This window comes from Sus scrofa, chromosome 13 (genome assembly GCF_000003025.6).
Source record: "Sus scrofa isolate TJ Tabasco breed Duroc chromosome 13, Sscrofa11.1, whole genome shotgun sequence".
In the NCBI taxonomy this organism is placed as follows: Eukaryota; Metazoa; Chordata; class Mammalia; order Artiodactyla; family Suidae; genus Sus; species Sus scrofa.
Window position 1 is genome coordinate 205,212,551 of NC_010455.5, and position 18,496 is coordinate 205,231,046.

At 52.7% G+C, this 18,496-nt stretch overlaps 1 protein-coding gene across 7 annotated transcripts in view; it reads right to left on the reverse strand.

Annotated features, from left to right (window-relative positions):
* The window catches only part of PRDM15 (PR/SET domain 15), a 67,207-nt gene that overhangs the window by 38,195 nt on the left and 10,516 nt on the right, over window positions 1-18,496 (reverse strand). For 6 of the 7 annotated variants that reach the window (XM_021071011.1, XM_021071013.1, XM_021071015.1 and 3 more), the window contains exons 2-5: window positions 5,454-5,499; window positions 4,417-4,509; window positions 2,618-2,771; window positions 287-539 (exon numbers count right to left, since the gene is read on the reverse strand). In XM_021071011.1, coding sequence (XP_020926670.1) covers window positions 287-539; window positions 2,618-2,771; window positions 4,417-4,475 — 466 coding nt within the window. In that variant the 5' untranslated portion in view covers window positions 4,476-4,509; window positions 5,454-5,499. Of the gene's footprint in view, window positions 1-286; window positions 540-2,617; window positions 2,772-4,412; window positions 4,510-5,453; window positions 5,500-18,496 lie in introns of all 7 variants that reach the window. The other variant, XM_021071017.1, reaches the window with a different exon arrangement.

An 18,496-nucleotide genomic window follows, 5' to 3' on the forward strand; every position in this document is an offset into this window, starting at 1 on the left:
CCTCTGCACTGTGATTCAGGGCAGGCTCCTTCACCTCTGGGTGGTGCCCTCTGCCAAGCCCAGGGGCCACAACCTGACCTCAGAGGCCTGGGCAGGGGTCTCCGACCTGGGATGTTCAACAAGCAGAACCACAGACCCACTACCTGGAGTCAGGACCGACCCTGGGCACTTCCTGAACCAGCCGGCTCGCCGCATGAATGCCAGGCTGCTGCCCACGGCCAAGGGGTCATGGGTGGCTGGGGGGCGGCGGGACAGAGGGCGGGCTGCGGGCAGGGGCCCCACGTACCATGGAGCCCGGGGCAGGCCTGCCTCAGCATGGGCTTGTCCATCCTCTTGGCGTAGAAGGCCGCGTACCACACGCGCAGCTCGGTGCCAGGGGGAATGTCGCGCGAGGTGGTGAAGTACACGTCGCTGCCGTGCTGGAAGGCCGTCAGGTTCTGGTGGCCGGGCTCCGCCGCCGGCCGCACCAGCATCATCCAGTTGCAGTCGTCCTCGTTGGAGGTGTCGAAGCACACGGGGTGCCCGTCCTTCTGGAACACCTGAGGGTGAGGGCGGCCCGTTACCCAGCAGTGTGTGCGTCAGTGCGCGTGTGTGCGCGTGTTGGGTCGGGGGGGTGGGGTGGGGGTGGTGGTTGCTGAACAACCTAGGCGATGCCACATCACAGGCCAAACCAGGCTCCGTTCGGGCCCTGACTAGGCGTTTAGTGATGGGAGGGCCCAGGGAGAAACTTGACAGGTCAGGCTGGTCCTGGGCCAAAGGGAAGCAGAAGAAACAGCAGGAGGTCAGGTGTCACGGGGAGACCTGAGTTTCATGCGTGGCCCAGGTGAGAACGAGGCCATCTGAGATCTACTCCTGGTCCAGGTGTAGAACCCGCATCCTCAAGTTCAAACCAGTTTTCAGCTGAGGTCTACTCCTGGTCCAGGTGCACCTGCGCAGGTGTAGCAGGACGCCGCCTTCTGCACACGGTCTGGCTCAGCATCAGGACCCCTGAGTCCTCCCAGCTCTGTGGCCAGTACATTCAATGACTCTGGCAAAGTTCCTGCAGTTTTATAAGCCGTGCCCTCGTCTGCAAAGCAGCACCTTGCTTTAGGGGTTTAATGCAGGCAGGGCGCAGAGGGAGAAACCTAAATATTTTGAAGTTTACATGGAAGAGGGGCCTCCTGCCCCTATTTGCTGGTGCACTCACTGCTAAGAGCTACAGGCCCCCTCAGGAGCGAGGGGAGGAGGCAGAGGGGGCTGCCAGCCAGCGCGGGGGGCTGCTCCCAGCCGGTCTCGCCCTCCTCCATGGGCCTGAAGCTGCCCCCGGCATCCAGGTGGCCACCGGGAGCCTGTGCTGGAAACAACCCAATACCAGACGCGGACCTCCAGAATCTGAGTCACCAGAAGACACCAAAATGGGTACATTGGACGTCTTGAGAGGGGCCCTGGCCAACCACGTGCCCACAGTTGCCACGCATCGGCCCCTGGCCTCTCCGTAGCACTGCTCACATAAAGCAGCCCTTCTTGCCTTGCTCGGTTTGTGAACAATTCAAGCACCTTTCCTGCTCTCTGCTGTGCTGACATCTGCCTGGTAAACTCGGCTTCCCAAGGACCATCAAAACGCCACGGTCATCTGTCCTGAAACACGTGGGTCTCTGCTGAGCGGTCTCCGGGGACAGTTCCCTCTGTGGGTTAACGCGGCCTGACCAGCACCCGATCCTGTTTATTTCACGGGGGTTTTGATGGCTGGCTGCGGTCGGGCACACGCGGGGCGTGGGGACAGAGCCGTGAACGCAGCCTGCCGGCTCATGGCGCCTCCTCGGGGCTGCTTTAAGCGCCCCAAGCTCTCCCTGCAATTTATTTCCATTTTCTTGTTCTCGGGGTCACATAAAAGCTGCCAGTTCCCAGTGTGACATGCTTCCCGGAGCAGAGCAGCCTCACTGTGCGCTGGCCTCTCACCACTGCCGCAGCGAAACACCTGCCTTCTGAGAGCCTGGCAAAGCGGCCTACACTCTGCACAGGCGGAAACTGCCAACACACCCCTGCGAACCCACACAAAGCCCCCGCCTAGAGGCTGCACGTGGGGTCTGCGCTGGCATATGTTTTAAATACATTCTCTTTAGTGGTTTTTTTTTTGTTGTTTAGTTTTTTTTTTGTTTGTTTGTTTTTTTTTTTTTGCTTTTTAGAGCTGAACCCGTGGCATATGGAGGTTCCCAGGCTAGGGGTTGAATCGGAGCTACAGCTGCTGGCCTCCACCACAGCCTCAGCCACACTAGATCCCAGCCGTATCTGCGACCTACACCACAGCTCATGGCAACGTTGGATCCTTAACCCACTGAGTGAGGCCAGGGATCGAACCTGCAACCCCATGGTTCCTGGCCTGATTCGTTTCCGCTACACCATGATGGGAACTCGTCTTTAGTGTTTTGCAAAATACTAACTTAATTCTGGTGCTCTTGTGATGTAAAAACAAACCAAAAGGAGGACTGCCTGCAAAATTCAGCAGCACCACCGTCCCCGGAGCGGTTGAGACATTTAGGAATCGCTGGACCTCAGTGGGCGTCACGCCCAGCCTTGCACCTGCCCGGGAGGGAGGTCTCGAGACACGGATCCCACGGCCCGCCAGCCCTGCTTTTACCTTCAGTGGAAACGCAGACTCCTTCTCCCACTTGGCGACTCTCCTCGACTCGAATGGGCCGAACTGCGTGCGCTTGACGAGCTGGGTCACAGCAAACACCCCCTCGGCTCCGTCTTCCAGGCGTCTGATCTCCAGGTTGGAGGGAAGGGACGACCTAGGAGTGGAACAAAGCGGGACTCTCTCGGCCCCGCGCGTGCCCTGGCCGAGGCGCCTCTCCCAGCAGGGCACGTGGGCTAGGATGGCGGGAAAGGTCGCCCTCACCAACCCTCCAGAGCAGGCGATGGGGTGTTTCCTCAAGGATGCGGTGAAAATCCCTGCCGAAGGAGCTCCCGTCATGGCTCAATGGTTAACACCCGACTAGCATCCATGAGGACACGGGTTCGATCCCTGGCCTCGCTCAGTGGGTTAAGGACCCGGCGTTGCTGTGAGCTGTGGTGTAGGTCACAGACGCGGCTCGGATCCTGTGTTGCTGTGGCTGTGGTGTAGACTGGCAGCCACAGCTCTGATTGGACCCCTAGCCTGGGAACCTCCATATGCCACGGGTGTGGTCCTAAAAAGCAAAAATAAAAATAAAGAAATAAATAAAGAAATAAATAAAATCCCTGCCCAAGAGACAGAGCCTCTGCTCCCCACACACACCCAAAGAGAGGGTGGGGGACCACAGAGACCACGAGGAGGTGCCACGGGTAGGACCAGAAAGGCCGCCGCATTCCCAAGACCAGAAAAGAGTTTCCAGCCAGGGACACTGGGCCAGTGTCACTGGGGAGGTGGCCTTTCGAAGTAAACTCGGAGAACGTCGAGGACGGACACCCGTGTCGGGGGGGACGGCTGGGATGGGGCGTGAGCAGAGGTGAGGGCGACCCTGACCCGCGTCCAGCCCCGGGGCGCCCAGACCCCTCCCTCGAGCGGGCAGGAGGCTGGACGGGGAGGGAGGGACCCATCATGGGGGGACTTCTGTGGCCAACGGGCCACCTCTGCGGGTTCTGTGAGGCTGATCAGATCTGCACTTGGGGGGAAGAGCACACTCTGCTTAGGGACGGCACCTCACAGTGAGACAGAGTAAATAAAGAGCCTGGGAAAACCGCCAGGAGGCTTCCAGAAAGAGCACTGACGAGTGAGGAGCTGAGCACCACCAGTGCCAGGCCCCGGAGCAGGTGCCCTGATCACAGCGTTCCAGGGGGACGGCCATTCTCCCCACTTTGCAGATGGGGCACCTGAGGTGCGGAGAGCAGCACGTCCCGTCCAAGTTCAGACAGCAACCTCGGGGCAGGTAGGCCTGTGACCCGGGCGGGCGGCCGAGGGGGACACGCCCCCCAGGGAAACGGGGGACAGCAGGGCCGCAGAGCCTCCTCACCAATGTGCAGGTGCTTCTCCAGAAGCTGCAACAGCACTGCCTGGCAACCTGCTCACGGCCCAGGGCCCCCCATCCCCGCCCTGTGCCCAGGAGGGCGCTTGTCAGGTTTGGCAGGTCTGGGTTCAGAGCACAGGGGAACTGAGCAAGCAGACCCACAACCTTGGCCGTGGCCACTCAACACATAAACCAACTCAGCTCATCGGCTGAACCAGGAACTGGATAAAAGACACGGACCCTAAAGCCTCCGCAACACGCCCTGGCTCGGCCCGGCGGGAGGCCCCTGGGGGTGGGGGCTGGGACCCCAGACGCCACACGTGCGAGGACAGGCCTTCTCCCCAAAGGCTCTCCTTCTTCTTGTGCTGCTTCCTCCCTTCCGCGGATGTCAAGGCCGCCGGTCTCCGTTTGACCGGCCGGACGGTAAAAGGAACTCGAGCCGGTCACTCACCTCGCCTGCTGAGCACAAAGGAGTCTTTGACCATGACCACGGGGCCCAGCTCGGGGCATTCGGAGTCGTGGTACTGGCTGCAGTCTTCACACCCTGCAAACAGACAGCCCAGCATCAGGGCGGGCAGGGGAGGCCCCCAGGGCACCGCGGGGCTCCCCGGCCATTGGGGTGACCCAGAGTGCTCCCTGCGACACAAAAGCGTGGCCCTGGACCTGCATCCCCATGAGAGAACCCAGCTCTGTGGCAGATGGCAAAGCAGGCAGTCACCCCCCATGGGGACAGGGGACAGGGCCTTTCCCAGCAAATGACTAAATTCACCAACTTAACCTGGTATCGTAAACCTCAGGTGCCGGAAACCTCTTTCTAAACCCTGGGATGACTGTTTGGAGTCTGCCGCTGCCCTAGCACAGTGCCCTTTGCCAGGAGTTGTGAGAAAGATGATCCTTTTATGGTTTTGTGTCTTTTTAGGGCCACACATTCGGCACATGGAGGTTCCCGGGCTAGGGGTCGAGCCGGAGCTGCAGCCACAGCAACTCGGGATCTGAACCACACCTGCGACCTACGCCTCACCTCCTGGCAGGGCCGGACCCTCAACCCACTGAGTGAGGCCAGGGGTCGGACCCCCATCCTCATGGATACTCGTTGGGTTCACAACCCGCTGAGCCACAAGGGGAGCTCCCCAGATGATGTTTCTAAAAACATACCCAGCAACACACCTCTCATACAATAAATGGGTTTCCGGTACTAATTTTTATGTAATGCCATTTCTTTACGTCTATTTCTTTACTTACTTATGTAGGGCTATGCCCACAGTATGTGGAAGTTCCTGGGCCACGGATCGAACCTTCGCCATGGCAGCGACCTGAGCAACTGCAGGGACGCCAGGTCCTTAATCTGCTAGGCCACCAGGGAACTCCAATCACAGCTCTTAAGTAAAATCTCTACGATTTTAAAAGCGGCAGCTTTTGTCTATTTTAAAGGCAAACCGCGGGCGTGGCTCCGCCTTCCGAGGTGAGGCCGAGCCTCGGGCCACTTACAGATAAACATGATCTCCTCGCTCCCGTCCTCGGCCATCTCCGCCACCTGCGGGCACAGAGTGCGGGTCAGTGGTCAGCTGTTGGCCAAAGGCGTCTTTATAGACGGCTCCCGCTCACGCCCCCTGGAGCCTGTTGGGGGGGGGGACTGGCTGTGCTTTAGGGGCAACACACAGCAGGGTCCCCTTTGCTGCGGGATGGGGTCAGGGGCCCTGAAACGTTTTCTCACCCAAAACGACACTGCTTTGTAATAAAAGCCATTGGTGTGGATGGCTCCAGATTAACTCAGGCGTTTAGCTTTCCACACCAGCCGTCCATTTCCATTTGGAAAGCAAACATAGCACCATTTTTTTTTTTTTTTTTTTTTTTTTTTTTACCCGTGGCATAGGGAGGGTCCCAGGCTAGGGGTCTCATCGGAGCTACAGCTGCCGGCCTACGCCAGAGCCACAGCAACGCCAGATCCAAGCCACGTCTGTGACCTACACCACAGCTCACGGCAATGCCGGATCTTAACCCGCCGAGCGAGGCCAGGGATCGAACCCGCAACCTCATGGTTCCTAGTCGGATCTGTGTTTGCGGTGCCGTGACGGGAACTCCCATAGCACCATTTTTAACCATGGCCAGTTTTCACAGGTCACTTGCATTCTCTCCTTCTCTCTCCAGACTATGAATTCCTCCAGGGCAAGCACGCCTCCCGCGACCTCTATTTTCCTTCAGCCGCTAATCTGTGGGTGGCACCCGGGTGGCACTCGTTTCCCTTGGGGACCAAAGCAACACATGACGTCGCAGAGGCGCGCCCTCCTGCTCGCCACAAAACCTTGATCCCATCCGGTCACTGCCGTTTCCTTTTTCGTTCCTTTTTAAAGGCTTCGGTAAGTCGTCACTGTATTTATTTATTTTTAAAATGTTTTATTAGGGTTGGTTTACAGTGCTGTGTCAGTTTCTGCTGTACAGCAAAGTGACCCCGTGAGTCGGATGCACGCATTCTCTTCCTCATACTATCTTCCATCACGTTCTACCCCGAGAGACTGGACAGAGCTCCCTGCGCTGGACAGCAGGACAGTCCCGTCCATTTCCTGTCCAACCCTGAGGTTCACCTTCACAGCAGGCAGCTGCGCTTAGGCCTCTACATAGTCGGGGGGGACCCGGACATGTTAATTCTGGGGCCTCAGAGTCCCGACCTAAAAAATGGAAACAAAATGCCCACCTCGTGTAGTTTTGGGGGGAGCCCTGGATGAGACACATCCTGAATGATAGACCCTCTTCCCTCCCACGCCCCCGGCCCCAGTGAAGCCCCCAGCACATCACCCCACTCCCGTCCAAGCCCCTCTGTGTGTCACTAGGTACCTTGCACGCGGGCCCCCTTCCTGAAAGCTGACCCCACACGCCCTCTGCCCACTTCCCATCCCCAGGAGCTTTGCAAGAGTGACAAGCAGACCATGCAGAGTCCAAAGAAACATTCAGATTTGCTGAATTTTCAGGAGCAGAGTCGGAAGTAGCAGCACGGAAGAGTTAAGGAAACAAGGCAGAGGGATGCGGGTTCCAGTTTGCCCTCAAAATGCCAAGGGTAAGTAAGCAGGGTCTGGGTTCCCCAAACACAGCACAGAGTAGTTTCTTTTCCTGGGAGGGGGCATCCCTTTAAGTTACACCATGTCTCTCGTGGCCTCAGCACCTCTAACTTGGGCTCTCCTGGTTGGGGGGCTCCACCGGCGAGGTTGGGGCCAGTCTGGAAGGGGGGCAGCGGGCTGGTCATGGAGCAAAAGAGGAAGAGGCACAGAGAGGCAGAAGAAACACCTGCAAACCCATTTCAGCGAGACGCCGAGATGCCTCCAGGAGCCCAAGTATCATCTGCCCACAGCAGGACCCCACTGGACCCGCCACCACTGGCTCACGGTCAAGGAAGCTCTCCAAGGAGAAGAGTGGGTCCTGAAGAGGCAGCCCCCCAACTGCAGCTGGATCAGGGCAGGATCGGGGTCCCTATGAAGCTCGCAGACTTGCAGGGTGCTGACAAAGGGAGGGGCTCTGGCCATCCTCCGGGAAGCCTGGCCAAGTCTGCGAGGCCCGGCAAGGCCCCCTCCCCCGGCCCCGGGCAGCACCTGCCTCAGGTCTGGCTTCTCAAGAAGGGGTCCCTGGCCCCCCAAGGGGCCCCAAAGAAGCGGCTCCTCCAAGCGCACCCGCTGGGAGAGAAATCCCAGCCTTTTTTGCTTTTTAGGGCTGCACCTGCGGCATATGGAAGTTCCCAGGCTAAGGGTCGAATAGGAGCCACCCCGGCCACAGCACCTCGGGATCCTTAACCCACTGAGCGAGGCCAGGGATCGAACCCGCATCCTCAGGGACACGATATCGGGTTATGAGCCTGCTGAGCCACAGTGGGAACGCCCCAGGCTGGTGTTCGAGGTGCCACAGGAAGAAACTGAGCGAGGGCGGGGAGCCTAGGGGACGTTTTAGCCCTTTTGTCCCACGGCACTCTTGCTAGTTTTACGTGCGTCCTGAGAAGAACTTTCTTTATTAGAAGCATCTGGCCCCAGAAACGCGGGCTCTAACACAGTTCTGGAAGCCTGAGAACACAGCTCCCAGCCACCCTGGGTGGCTGGTCAGGCTGCATGCAGGCACATCCTCAGGTCCTGTGCTGTCGTGGCAACTTCCCACGTGCTCAGTCAGAGCACACCTGCGTAGGAGGGACAGCCGGCCCCTGGACTCCACGGCAGGTAAGAGCTCCCAGGGCAAGAGATGGCAGGCTGGCAGTGCTGCTGTAGGAAAATGACAGAAAGACTCAAAGGGTGAGATCTGGCCATTTTAACCACCAAAGCGGGGAGCTTACAGCCAGCGCTTCTCAAAGTGTGGTCCCTGGACCAGCGAACAGGTGCACCGGCAGCCCCTGGGCCCTTCTCGGCCCCTCCCCGCACCTGCTGCAGCAGCCCCTGTGTCTTCACAAACCTCCAGGCTCTGCTGGTGCAGCTCAGGCCTGAGAAGCACTGCTTAACCTTGAATCTTTTTAAAACTTACGGGATTGCTACGACCAAAAGCAAATGAACCACAACTGTGACCGCTGGGGGACCCCAGTGACAGTGTCGGGAGACCAGACTGATCACGCGTGTCAGAACAGGCCTCAGAGCAGGACGACCTGCATGTCACTTGGGGGGATGTGGGGAACGAGGGGTGAGCTGGGCAGATGGTCGCTGTGACAACAGAGGGTGATGTGTCAGCCCCTGTGAAAACAGCTGTTAAAAACAATCAGGAGGAGTTCCTGCCGTAGCTCAGTGGGTTAAGAGCCCCGCATGGGGTCCATGAGGATGTGGGTTTGATCCCTGGCCTCGCTCAGTGGGATAAGGATCCGGTGTTGCTGTGCCTGTGGTGGAGGCCGGCAGCTGTAGCTCTGATTCGACCCCTGGCCTGGAAACTTCCATATGCTGTGGATGTGGCCCTAAAAAGACAAAAATAACCCCAAAACAACCCCCACCCCCAAATCCCCAGAACCAAATTTTGGCCTATAATTTTCTTTTTTGGTAGTTTCTTTGTCTGGTTTTGGAATTAGGGTGATGGCGGTGTCATAGCCTGTCTTCGGGAGTGCTCCTTCTTCAACCTTTTGGAAAAGTTTAAGGAGGATGCGTGTAAGATCCTCTTTGGTAGAATTCACCTGTGAAGCCACCTGGTCCTGGACTTTTGTTTGTAGGGAGTGTTTTTATTACATATTCTTTTTTTTTTTTTTTTTTTTTTGTCTTTTCTAGGGCCACCCCCGAGGCATGTGGAGGTTCCCAGGCTAGGGGTCCAATCGGAGCTGAAGCTGCAGGCCTACACCACAGCCACAGCAACACCAGATCCAAGCTGTGTCTGCAACCTACACCACAGCTCACGGCAACGCCACATCTTTAACTCACGGAGCGAGGCCTGGGATCGAACCGGCAACCTCATGGTTCCTAGTCGGATTCGTTAACCACTGAGCCACGACGGGAACTCCACATGTTCCATTTCATGTCTAATGATCGGCCTGTTCAGTTAATCTATTTCTTCTTGATTCGGTTTTGGCAGGCTGTAAGTCTCTAGAAAGTTGTCCATTTCTTCTAGGCTGTCAAATTTGTTGGTATCTAACTGTTTGTAGTTGTTTGTATTTCTGCGGTATCCGTTAAGAATTCTTTTTCATTTCTTATTTTATTTGGGTTTTTTCTCTCACTTCTTGGTGAGTCTGGCCAGAGGTGTGTCAATTTTGTTGACCTTTTCAAAGAACCAGCTCTTGGTTTCAGTGATTTTTTTTCTATTGTTTTTTGCACCCCAAACCCAATTTTGAATAAGAAGGTTGAAGTGAGAAGTGTCAGCCTATGTGATTTGAGCTTAATTATGGTGGCAGGACAGACACACAGACGAATGAGAAGGGAGAGCAGAGCCCACAGATATGCTCATTGATTTTGGACAAATGGGAAAAGCAGCTCGATTGGGAAAGGGCAGTCTTTTCAACAAGCAGTGCTAGAGAAACTGGATATCCAGAGGCAAACAAACAAAAATCCCTGTGACCGCACATCTTACACAAAGATGAACTTATAGGAGTTCCCATAGTGGCACAGTGGTTAACGAATCTGACTAGGAACCATGAGGTTGCAGGTTAGATCCCTGGCCTCGCTCAGTGGGTTAAGGATCCGGCGTTGTCTTGAGCTGTGGTGTGGTCGCAGACGCGGCTCGGATCCCGAGTTGCTGGGGGTGGCATAGGCCAGTGGCTACAGCTCCGATTAGACTCCTAGCCTGGGAACCTCCATATGCCATGGGTGCGGCCCTAGAAAAGACAGAAAGACAGGAAAAAACAAAAACAAAAACAAACAAACAAAAAAAAACAAAGATGAACTTATAATGGAACATGGACTTAAAAATATAAAACAGTAATTTTTTTCAAAAAAATAGAAAATCTTTGCAGTCACAGGCTAGCCAGTTTTCACACTTGTCACTGCAAATATAGTTTATAAAAGGAAAAGTGATAATTAGGATTTTGCCAAAATTAAAAATGTTTGCTCTACAAAGATGCTGTTAAGAGGATGAGCAAAGTCAAGACTGGGAGACATTTCTGCAAACCCCACATCCATGTCTAGAATATGCAAAAACCGCTCAAAACCCAGCAGTACAAATGCAAACCATCCAATCAGAAAATGGGCAAAAGACATGAACAGGCATTTCACCAAAGAAAACATCTGCCTGGCAAAGAAGCTCAGGAAAAGATGCCCAACATCATCTGCCACCACACCACCCAAGTCACAACCCAGGAAGACACGTGACACACTTCTCGGCACCCCTGGCGGGATGCTGGCGAAGATGGGGAGACCCGGTCACCCGCATGCGCTGGTGGGAACAGACATCTCACGGCCCATCTCTGGTAGAACCAACATGGCCATGACCTAGCACTGGCGGGAGGTTGTCCCGGAGAAATGGCACCTCACGTCCTTGCAAACACCTGCACGTGACTGTTCAAACCTTACTGGTTAAACAACCTGTGGTCCATCCACAGCCTGGAATACTAGCCAGCACTTGAAAGGACGGAACTGCTGACACACAACAGATTCTGAGGCAGCTCCAGAACGATGCGGAGTGAAAAAAGCCAATCCCAGAAGGTGACCTGCTGTATCGTCCTACTTATACAACGTTCTGGATGTGTGTGTGTGTGTGTGTGTGTGTGTGTCTTTTTAGGCCACATCCACAGCAGATGGAGGTTCCCAGGCTAGGGGTCGAATCAGAGCTGCAGCTGCCGGCCTACACCACAGCCACAGCAACGCCAGACCTGAGCCATATCTGTGACCTACACTGCAGCCACAGCAATGCCGGATCCTCAACCCACTGAGCGAGGCCAGGGATCGAACCCATGTCTTCCTGCATACTAGTCGGGTTCGTTACTGCTGAGCCACGATGGGAGACTCCTACAATGTTCTTGAAATATCAAAATTATTGAGGTGAGGATAGAGCAGTGGTTGGTGGGGTAAAGGAGGGGATTGGGTGGACAAAAAAATTTGAAATTTGTATGGAAACACAAAAGACCTCGAATAGCCAACACAATCCTGAGAAAGAAAAATGGAGCTGGAGGAGTCAGGCTCTTGGACTTCAGATTACACTACAAAGCTACAGTCATCAAAACAGTATGGTACTGGCACCAAAAAAGAAATATGTCAATAGACTGGTATAGAAAGTCCAGAAATAAAGCCACGCACCGAGGGTCAACTAATCTACAACAAAAGAGGCAAGAATATACCAAAGAGGAAAGACAGTCTCTTCGATAAGTGGTACTGGGAAAACTGAACAGCTACATGTAAAAGAATGAACTTAGAACACTTCCTAATATCACACACAAAAAGAAATTCAAAATGGATTAAAGACCTAAGTATAAGGACAGATACTATAAAACTCTTAGAGGAAAACATGGCTGAACACTCTCCAACACAAACCACAGCAACATCTTCTCAGACCCACCTCCTAGAGTCATGACAATAAAAACAAAAATAAACAAATGGGACCTAACTAAACTTAAAAGTTTTTGCACAGCACAGGAAACCCTAAAAAACATGAAGACAACCCACAGAATGGGAGAAAATATTTGTACACTAAGCAACCAAGAAGGGATTAGTCTCCAAAATACATAAACACCTCCTGCAGCTCAATACCAAAAAAGCAAACACCACCATCAAAAAATGGGCAGAAGACTTAAACAGACAATTCTCCAAAGAACATATACAGATGGCCAAAAAACACATGAAAATATGCTCAACATCACTAATTATCAGAGAAATGCAAATTAAAACTACCATGAAGTACCACCTTACACCAGCCAGAATGGCCATCATCAAAAGGTCTACAAACAATAAATGCTGGAAACAGTGAGAAAAGGGAACCCTCTTACACTGTTGGTGGGAATGTAAGTGGGTGCAACCACCGTGGAAAACAGCATGGAGCTTCCTCAAAAAACTAACAATAGACTCACTGTTTGACCCAGTAATCCCACTCCTGGGCATCTATCCAGAGAAAACCACGACTCAAAAAGATATATCTCCTCCAGTGTTCATTGCAGCACTACATACAATAGACAAGACAGGGAAACAACCTGAATGCCCATCGACAGAGGAGTGGATCCAGAAGATGTGGCACATATACACAATGGCATGTTACTCAGCCACAAAAAGGAATGAAATAATGGCATTTGCAGCAACATGGATGGACCTAGAAATTGCCATGCTAAGTGAAGTTAGACAGTGAGACACAAATGTCGTATTCTATCATTTATATGTGACATCTAAAAAAAGGATACAATGAACTTTTTGGTAGGACAGAAACTGACACACAGACTTTGAAAAACTTACCGTTTCCAAAGGAGACAGGTCAGGGGGGATGGGCTGGGGTTAGGGATGCAAATGTAAAATTGGGGTAGGATGATGGCTGTATAATTATAAATATAATTAAATTCATTGCGTTTTCTTTTTTTTTGAAGAATGAGCTGAGAACACTCTCTAACACCATACACAAACATAAACTCAAAATGGATCAAAGACCTAGATATAAGACCAGATACTATAAAACTCTTAGAGGAAAACAGGCCGAATACTCTCCAGCATAAACCACAGCAGCATCTTCTCAGACGCACCTCCTAGAGTCATGACAATAAAAACAAAAATAAACAAATGGGACCTAATTAAACATCAAAGCTTTTGCCCAGCACAGGAAACCCTAAACAAAATGAAAACCCACAGAATGGGAGAAAAGCAACCAAGACGGGATTAATCTCCAAAATATATAAACAACTCGAACAGCTCAATATCAAAAAAACAAACAACCCAATCAACACACGGGCAGATCGAAACCGACTTTTCTCCAAAGAAGACATAACAGACGGGAAAAAAAAAAAAAAAAACCCACATGAAAAGATACTCTACATCACTAATTGTTACAGAAACGCAAATCACCTCACACTGATCAGAATGGCCATCATCAAAAAGTCTACAAACAACAGGAGTTCCCATTGTGGCTCAGTGGTAATGAACCCAACTAGCATCCATAACTAGGATGCGGGTTTGATCCCTGGCCTTGCTCAGTGGGTTGAGGATCTGGCACTGCTGTGAGCTGTGGTGTAGGTCACAGACATGGCTCAGATCTGGCATTGCTGTGGCTGTGGTGTAGGTTGGTACTTGCATCTCTGATTTGACCCCTAGCCTGGGAACCACCATATGTTGCAAGTGCAGCCCGAAAAAGACAAAAAAAATAAATAAGGAAAAAAAAATAAAGTCTACAAACAATAGATTTTGGAGAGTGAGGAGAATTGGGACCCTCCCACACTGTCAGTGGGAATGTACATTGGCACAACCACTACGGAGAACAGTATGGAGATTCTTCCAAAACTAAAAACAGAACGACCATATGACCCAGCAATCCTACTTCTGGGTACCTATCTGAAAAAAAAACCAAAAACCCACTAATTCAAAAAGACATGCACCCCAATGTTCCCTGGAGCACTATCTACAACAGCCAAGACATGGAAGCAACCTAAATGCCCAAGGACAGATGAATGGATAAGAAGAGGTGGCACTTCTACACGAGGGAATACGACTCAGCCATAAAAATGAAATAATGCCATTTGCAGCAACACGGACAGACCTAGAAATGATCATATAAGTGAAGTAAGTCAAAAACAAACAACATAGGATAACACTTTAATGTGGAATCTAAAAAAAGCATACTTATTTACAAAACAGAAACAGATGCACAGCCTTTGAAAACAAACTTACGGTTACCACAGGGGGCGGGCGGTGGGGAGGGTGGACTGGGGCTCTGGGCTGGGCACAGGCACGCTACTGCCTGCGGACCTGGGCACAAGGGACCTGCCGTAAAGCACAGGGGCCTCTACTCAGTGTTTGGCGATAACTGATACCGAGAGAGCGTCCGAAAAGAAGGGATGCGAGTCCATGTCCGAGTCACTGCCGTCCACAGAGAGACCACAACCTCGTCAATCAACTACAAGTCAACAGAACTGTAAAAAGTGGAAAAAATCGCTACAGATTAAAAGCGAGGGGGAGTTCCCATCATGGCTCAGTGGTTAAGGAACCTGACCAACATCCATGAGGATGCAGGTTCGATCCCTGGCCTCGCTCAGTGGGTTAAAGATCCGGCGTTGCCGTGAGCTGTGGTGTAGGTCACAGATGCGGCTTGGATCCTGCGTGGCTGTGGCTGTGGTGTAGGCTGGCAGCTGCAGCTCTGATTCGACCCCTAGCCTGGGAACCTCCATATGCCGCAGGTGTGGCCCTAAAAAGACAAAAGACAAAAAAAAAAAAGAATCTGAAAAAGAATATATAAATTCTTTGGATTCACTGATTCTTATGATTATATATAACCATAAAATGTATAATCTATAGATATCAAGTTTATATCATAAATATAAGAACATATATCATAAATTTAAGAATTTATATAATAGAAATTTAGATAATAAACATGACATAAATTTATATAATACATACTATGTGAATTCCTATGATTCTTATGATTCACTATGCTGTACACCTGAAGCTAACGCAGCAGTGTAAATCAACTCTACTCCAAACAAACAAATAAAAAACAAAGTCACTCAAGCATAGATGTGAGCTCCAAGCCCACCCATGGCTCCCATCAAGGCCCAGGGCTCCAAGGCCACACGCCAGCCAAGCCTGGCCCTTAGGCAGATAGCTGGGGACCAGGTCCCCTCCTCTAGCTGCCAGCCTTTATCATCCAGACCTCAGTTGCAAGCAGACACCCCACTGCCAACCTCAGCTCAGGGAGCCCAGAAACCTCACAGGGCTGTTTTGAATTTTGCACAAATTTTCTATTAAAACACAGTGTGGGAGTTCCCTGGTGGCTCAGTGGGTTAAGGACCTGGAGTTGCCACTGCTGTGGCTTGGGTCACTGCTGAGGTGAAGGTTTGGTCCCTGGCTTTGGAACTTTCGCATGCGGTGGGGATGACGAAAAACAACCCCCTGCCCCAACACACACACACGGTGTGGCTCTACAGGACACCTGGCACTCCCCAACCTGCAGCGAGTTAAACACCGACTGGAGAGAAGAGACAAGCCACCCTGCTTTCCCGCGCAGACCAGCTCGCCCCAGGTTCCCCCAGGTTCAGGTCCTGGATGGGGAAGCAGGACCTCGGCAAACACGGGAACAGAGCACAAAGATGACGGTTCAGATTCCAATGCCTCGAGGTGCCTCCTGCAGGCAGACCACACAGTGTCTCTGTCCTTTCATAATGGGCTTATTTCACTCGGCGGGATGTCCTCCAGGCTGACCCATGCTGTGACACTGGGGCAGAAGGTCCCCCTGTCCAAGGCGAAGACCCCATCACAGGTACAGTCCTATCCGATGTTCACCTCGCTTCCACGTTTTAACTGCTGTGACCGATGCTGCTACAAACAAGGCGCAAATACCCCTCTGCGTCCCTGCCTTCGACTCTTTGGGGTGTGCGCCCAGAGGGAAATGCCTAAATTATATGATACTTCTGTGTTTACTTTTTTCTCTGAGTTCATTTTTTTTTCTCCCCCCCCCCCCATCCGTTTTTGGCCAGCCCATGGCACATGGAGTTCCCTGGCCAGGGATCAGATCTGAGCTGCAACTGCGACTGACTCTGCAGCTGAGGCAATGCTGGGTCCTGGACCCGCTGTGCTGGGCTGTGGATCGAACCTGAGTCCTGCTGCCGCAGGGACTCTGCCTGTCCTGTTGCATCACAGGGGGAGCGCCTTTATTTTCTGAGTTTTTTGGTTTTTTTTTTTTTTTTTTTTTTTTTTTTTGTCTTTTTGCCATTTCTTGGGCCACTCCCATGGCATGTGGAGGTTCCCAGGCTAGGGGTCGAATCGGAGCTGTAGCCACCGGCCTACGCCAGAGCCACAGCAATGCGGGATCCAAGCCGCGTCTGCGACCTACACCACAGCTCACGGCAACGCCGGATCGTGAACCCACTGAGCAAGGGCAGGGACCGAACCCACAACCTCATGGTTCCTAGTCGGGTTCGTTAACCACTGCGCCACGACGGGAACTCCCCTATTTTCTGAGGTTTTTGATAGCAGCCATCCTAGCAGGTGTGAGGCGGTAAAGGCTTATTTTCTCCTTATTATTTTTTGGTTGCACCTGCAGCATATGGAAGTTCCCAGGCCAGGGATTGAATCTGAGCCTCCACTGTGACCTGTGCCACGGCTTCGGCAACACCAGATCCTTAACCCACAGCACCACAGCAGGAACTCCCAGGAAAGGATTATGTTACATGTGATCTGCAGAGACCAGAGCTTAGAAAGAACCATCAGTTTTGAAACTGGAAAATGAAAACGCCACCATTTTTTTTTTTTTTTTTTTTGTCTTTTGTCCTTTCGTAGGGCCGCACCTGTGGCATATGGAGGTTCCCAGGCCAGAGCTACAGCAACGCCAGATCTGAGCTGGGTCTGCAACCTACACCACAGCTCATGGCAACGCCGGATCCTTAACCCACTGAGCAAGGCCAGGGATCGAACCCGCAACCTCATGGTTCCCAGTCGGATTCGTTTCCGCTGCACCATGATGGGAACTCCGAGAATGTCACCATTTTAGAAGACCTAAAAATAACTAAAAGAAGCTAAAAATAACTCAAAGAAGACAGGGTTTACGGGGTTTTCAAGAAGACTGCTGATGGAGGTGAGAAATGAAGGTTACCTCCTGTTTGCTAACCTGGCTGGGCCCCCTGGCCGCCCCCACCTGCTTACGCGACACAGGGAGGGGACAGGGAACGGGCCAAGTCTGCTGCTGATGGCTACGACAGAGCCGTCTCCCCACGTCACCATTCAAAGCAGTTCTCGCGACAGAAACGGAAGGCGGGCCACACACATACTACTTTTTAAGCTCTTCAGTCCAGTTCTGAAATAATTACAGAATCACAGGCCGTTTCCGAAAGAGCACGGGGTGGGGGTGGGGCGTCCCTCCGCCCCTTCACGGTTTCCCCCGGGTGACACCTTACGCAGTGACATTCAGTATCACATCCCTCAGGGAACCACCGCACACACTGGGAACCAAGATGCGGACCCTGGTGCAACGTGTGCGCACGCAGTTCTGTCTCCTTATCACAGGTGCACGCGCGCGCGTCACCACCTCCGCAATCCAGGTTCGCGAATGTTCTCTCACTCATGCGCCCCTTTAGGGCACGCCCTGCCCCCGCCACCCCAAACCCCTAGCAACCTCTAACCCTACAGGATGTAGGTCCTCCAACCTACCGCTGGACCGTGGCAAGAAAGCCACATAAATGGAACCGCACCGTGTGTGGCTTTTCTTCACCCAGCAGAATGCCCTTGGGATCCACGCGTGTCACTGCGGGCATCAGCAGGGCGTCCCTCTTACTGCCGGGTAACAGCATCCCCCGGCGTGGGTGTGACCACCCACTCACTGAAGGACACTCGGTTTTGTCCCCATTTTGGGCTCTTCCACATAAAGCTGCCATGAACACCTGTGCACAGGCTGCTCTGGACATCAACTGCCATTTCTCCGGGCTGCAGGCTCAAGAGTGTAATTCCTGGGTCACAGGTGAAGTGGTTGTTTGGTTTTCAAAGAAACGGCCACACTGCCAACCTCGGAGAGCTCCCGCTTCTCCGCATCCTCGCCAGCGTCTGGAGTCCCCATCTTACTGGAGCTCTTCTCGCTGTGGTTTTCGCTTGCATTTCCCTACTGGGTAGTGACACTGCACATCTTTTCGTGGGCTCATCTGCCGTCTCTAAATTCTCTTCAGTAAACGTCTCTTCAGGGAGCTTCCAGTGTGGCTCGGCAGGTTATGAACCCAACTAGTATCCATGAGGATGCAGGTTCAATCCCTGACCTCAATCAGTGGGCTAAAGTGTCCAGCACGGCCGTGGCTGTGGCCGAGGCCAGCAGCTGCAGCTCTGCTTCCTCCCCTAGCCTGGGAACTTCCACACACTGCAGGTGCAGCCCTAAAAAGGAAAAAATAAAAGTCTCTTCACGTCTTTCGCCCATTTTCTGATGGGACTGTCAGGTTTTTTTCACAGCTATATTTTCAAAGTTCCTTACAGTTCGAGGCCTGTGGCTCGAAC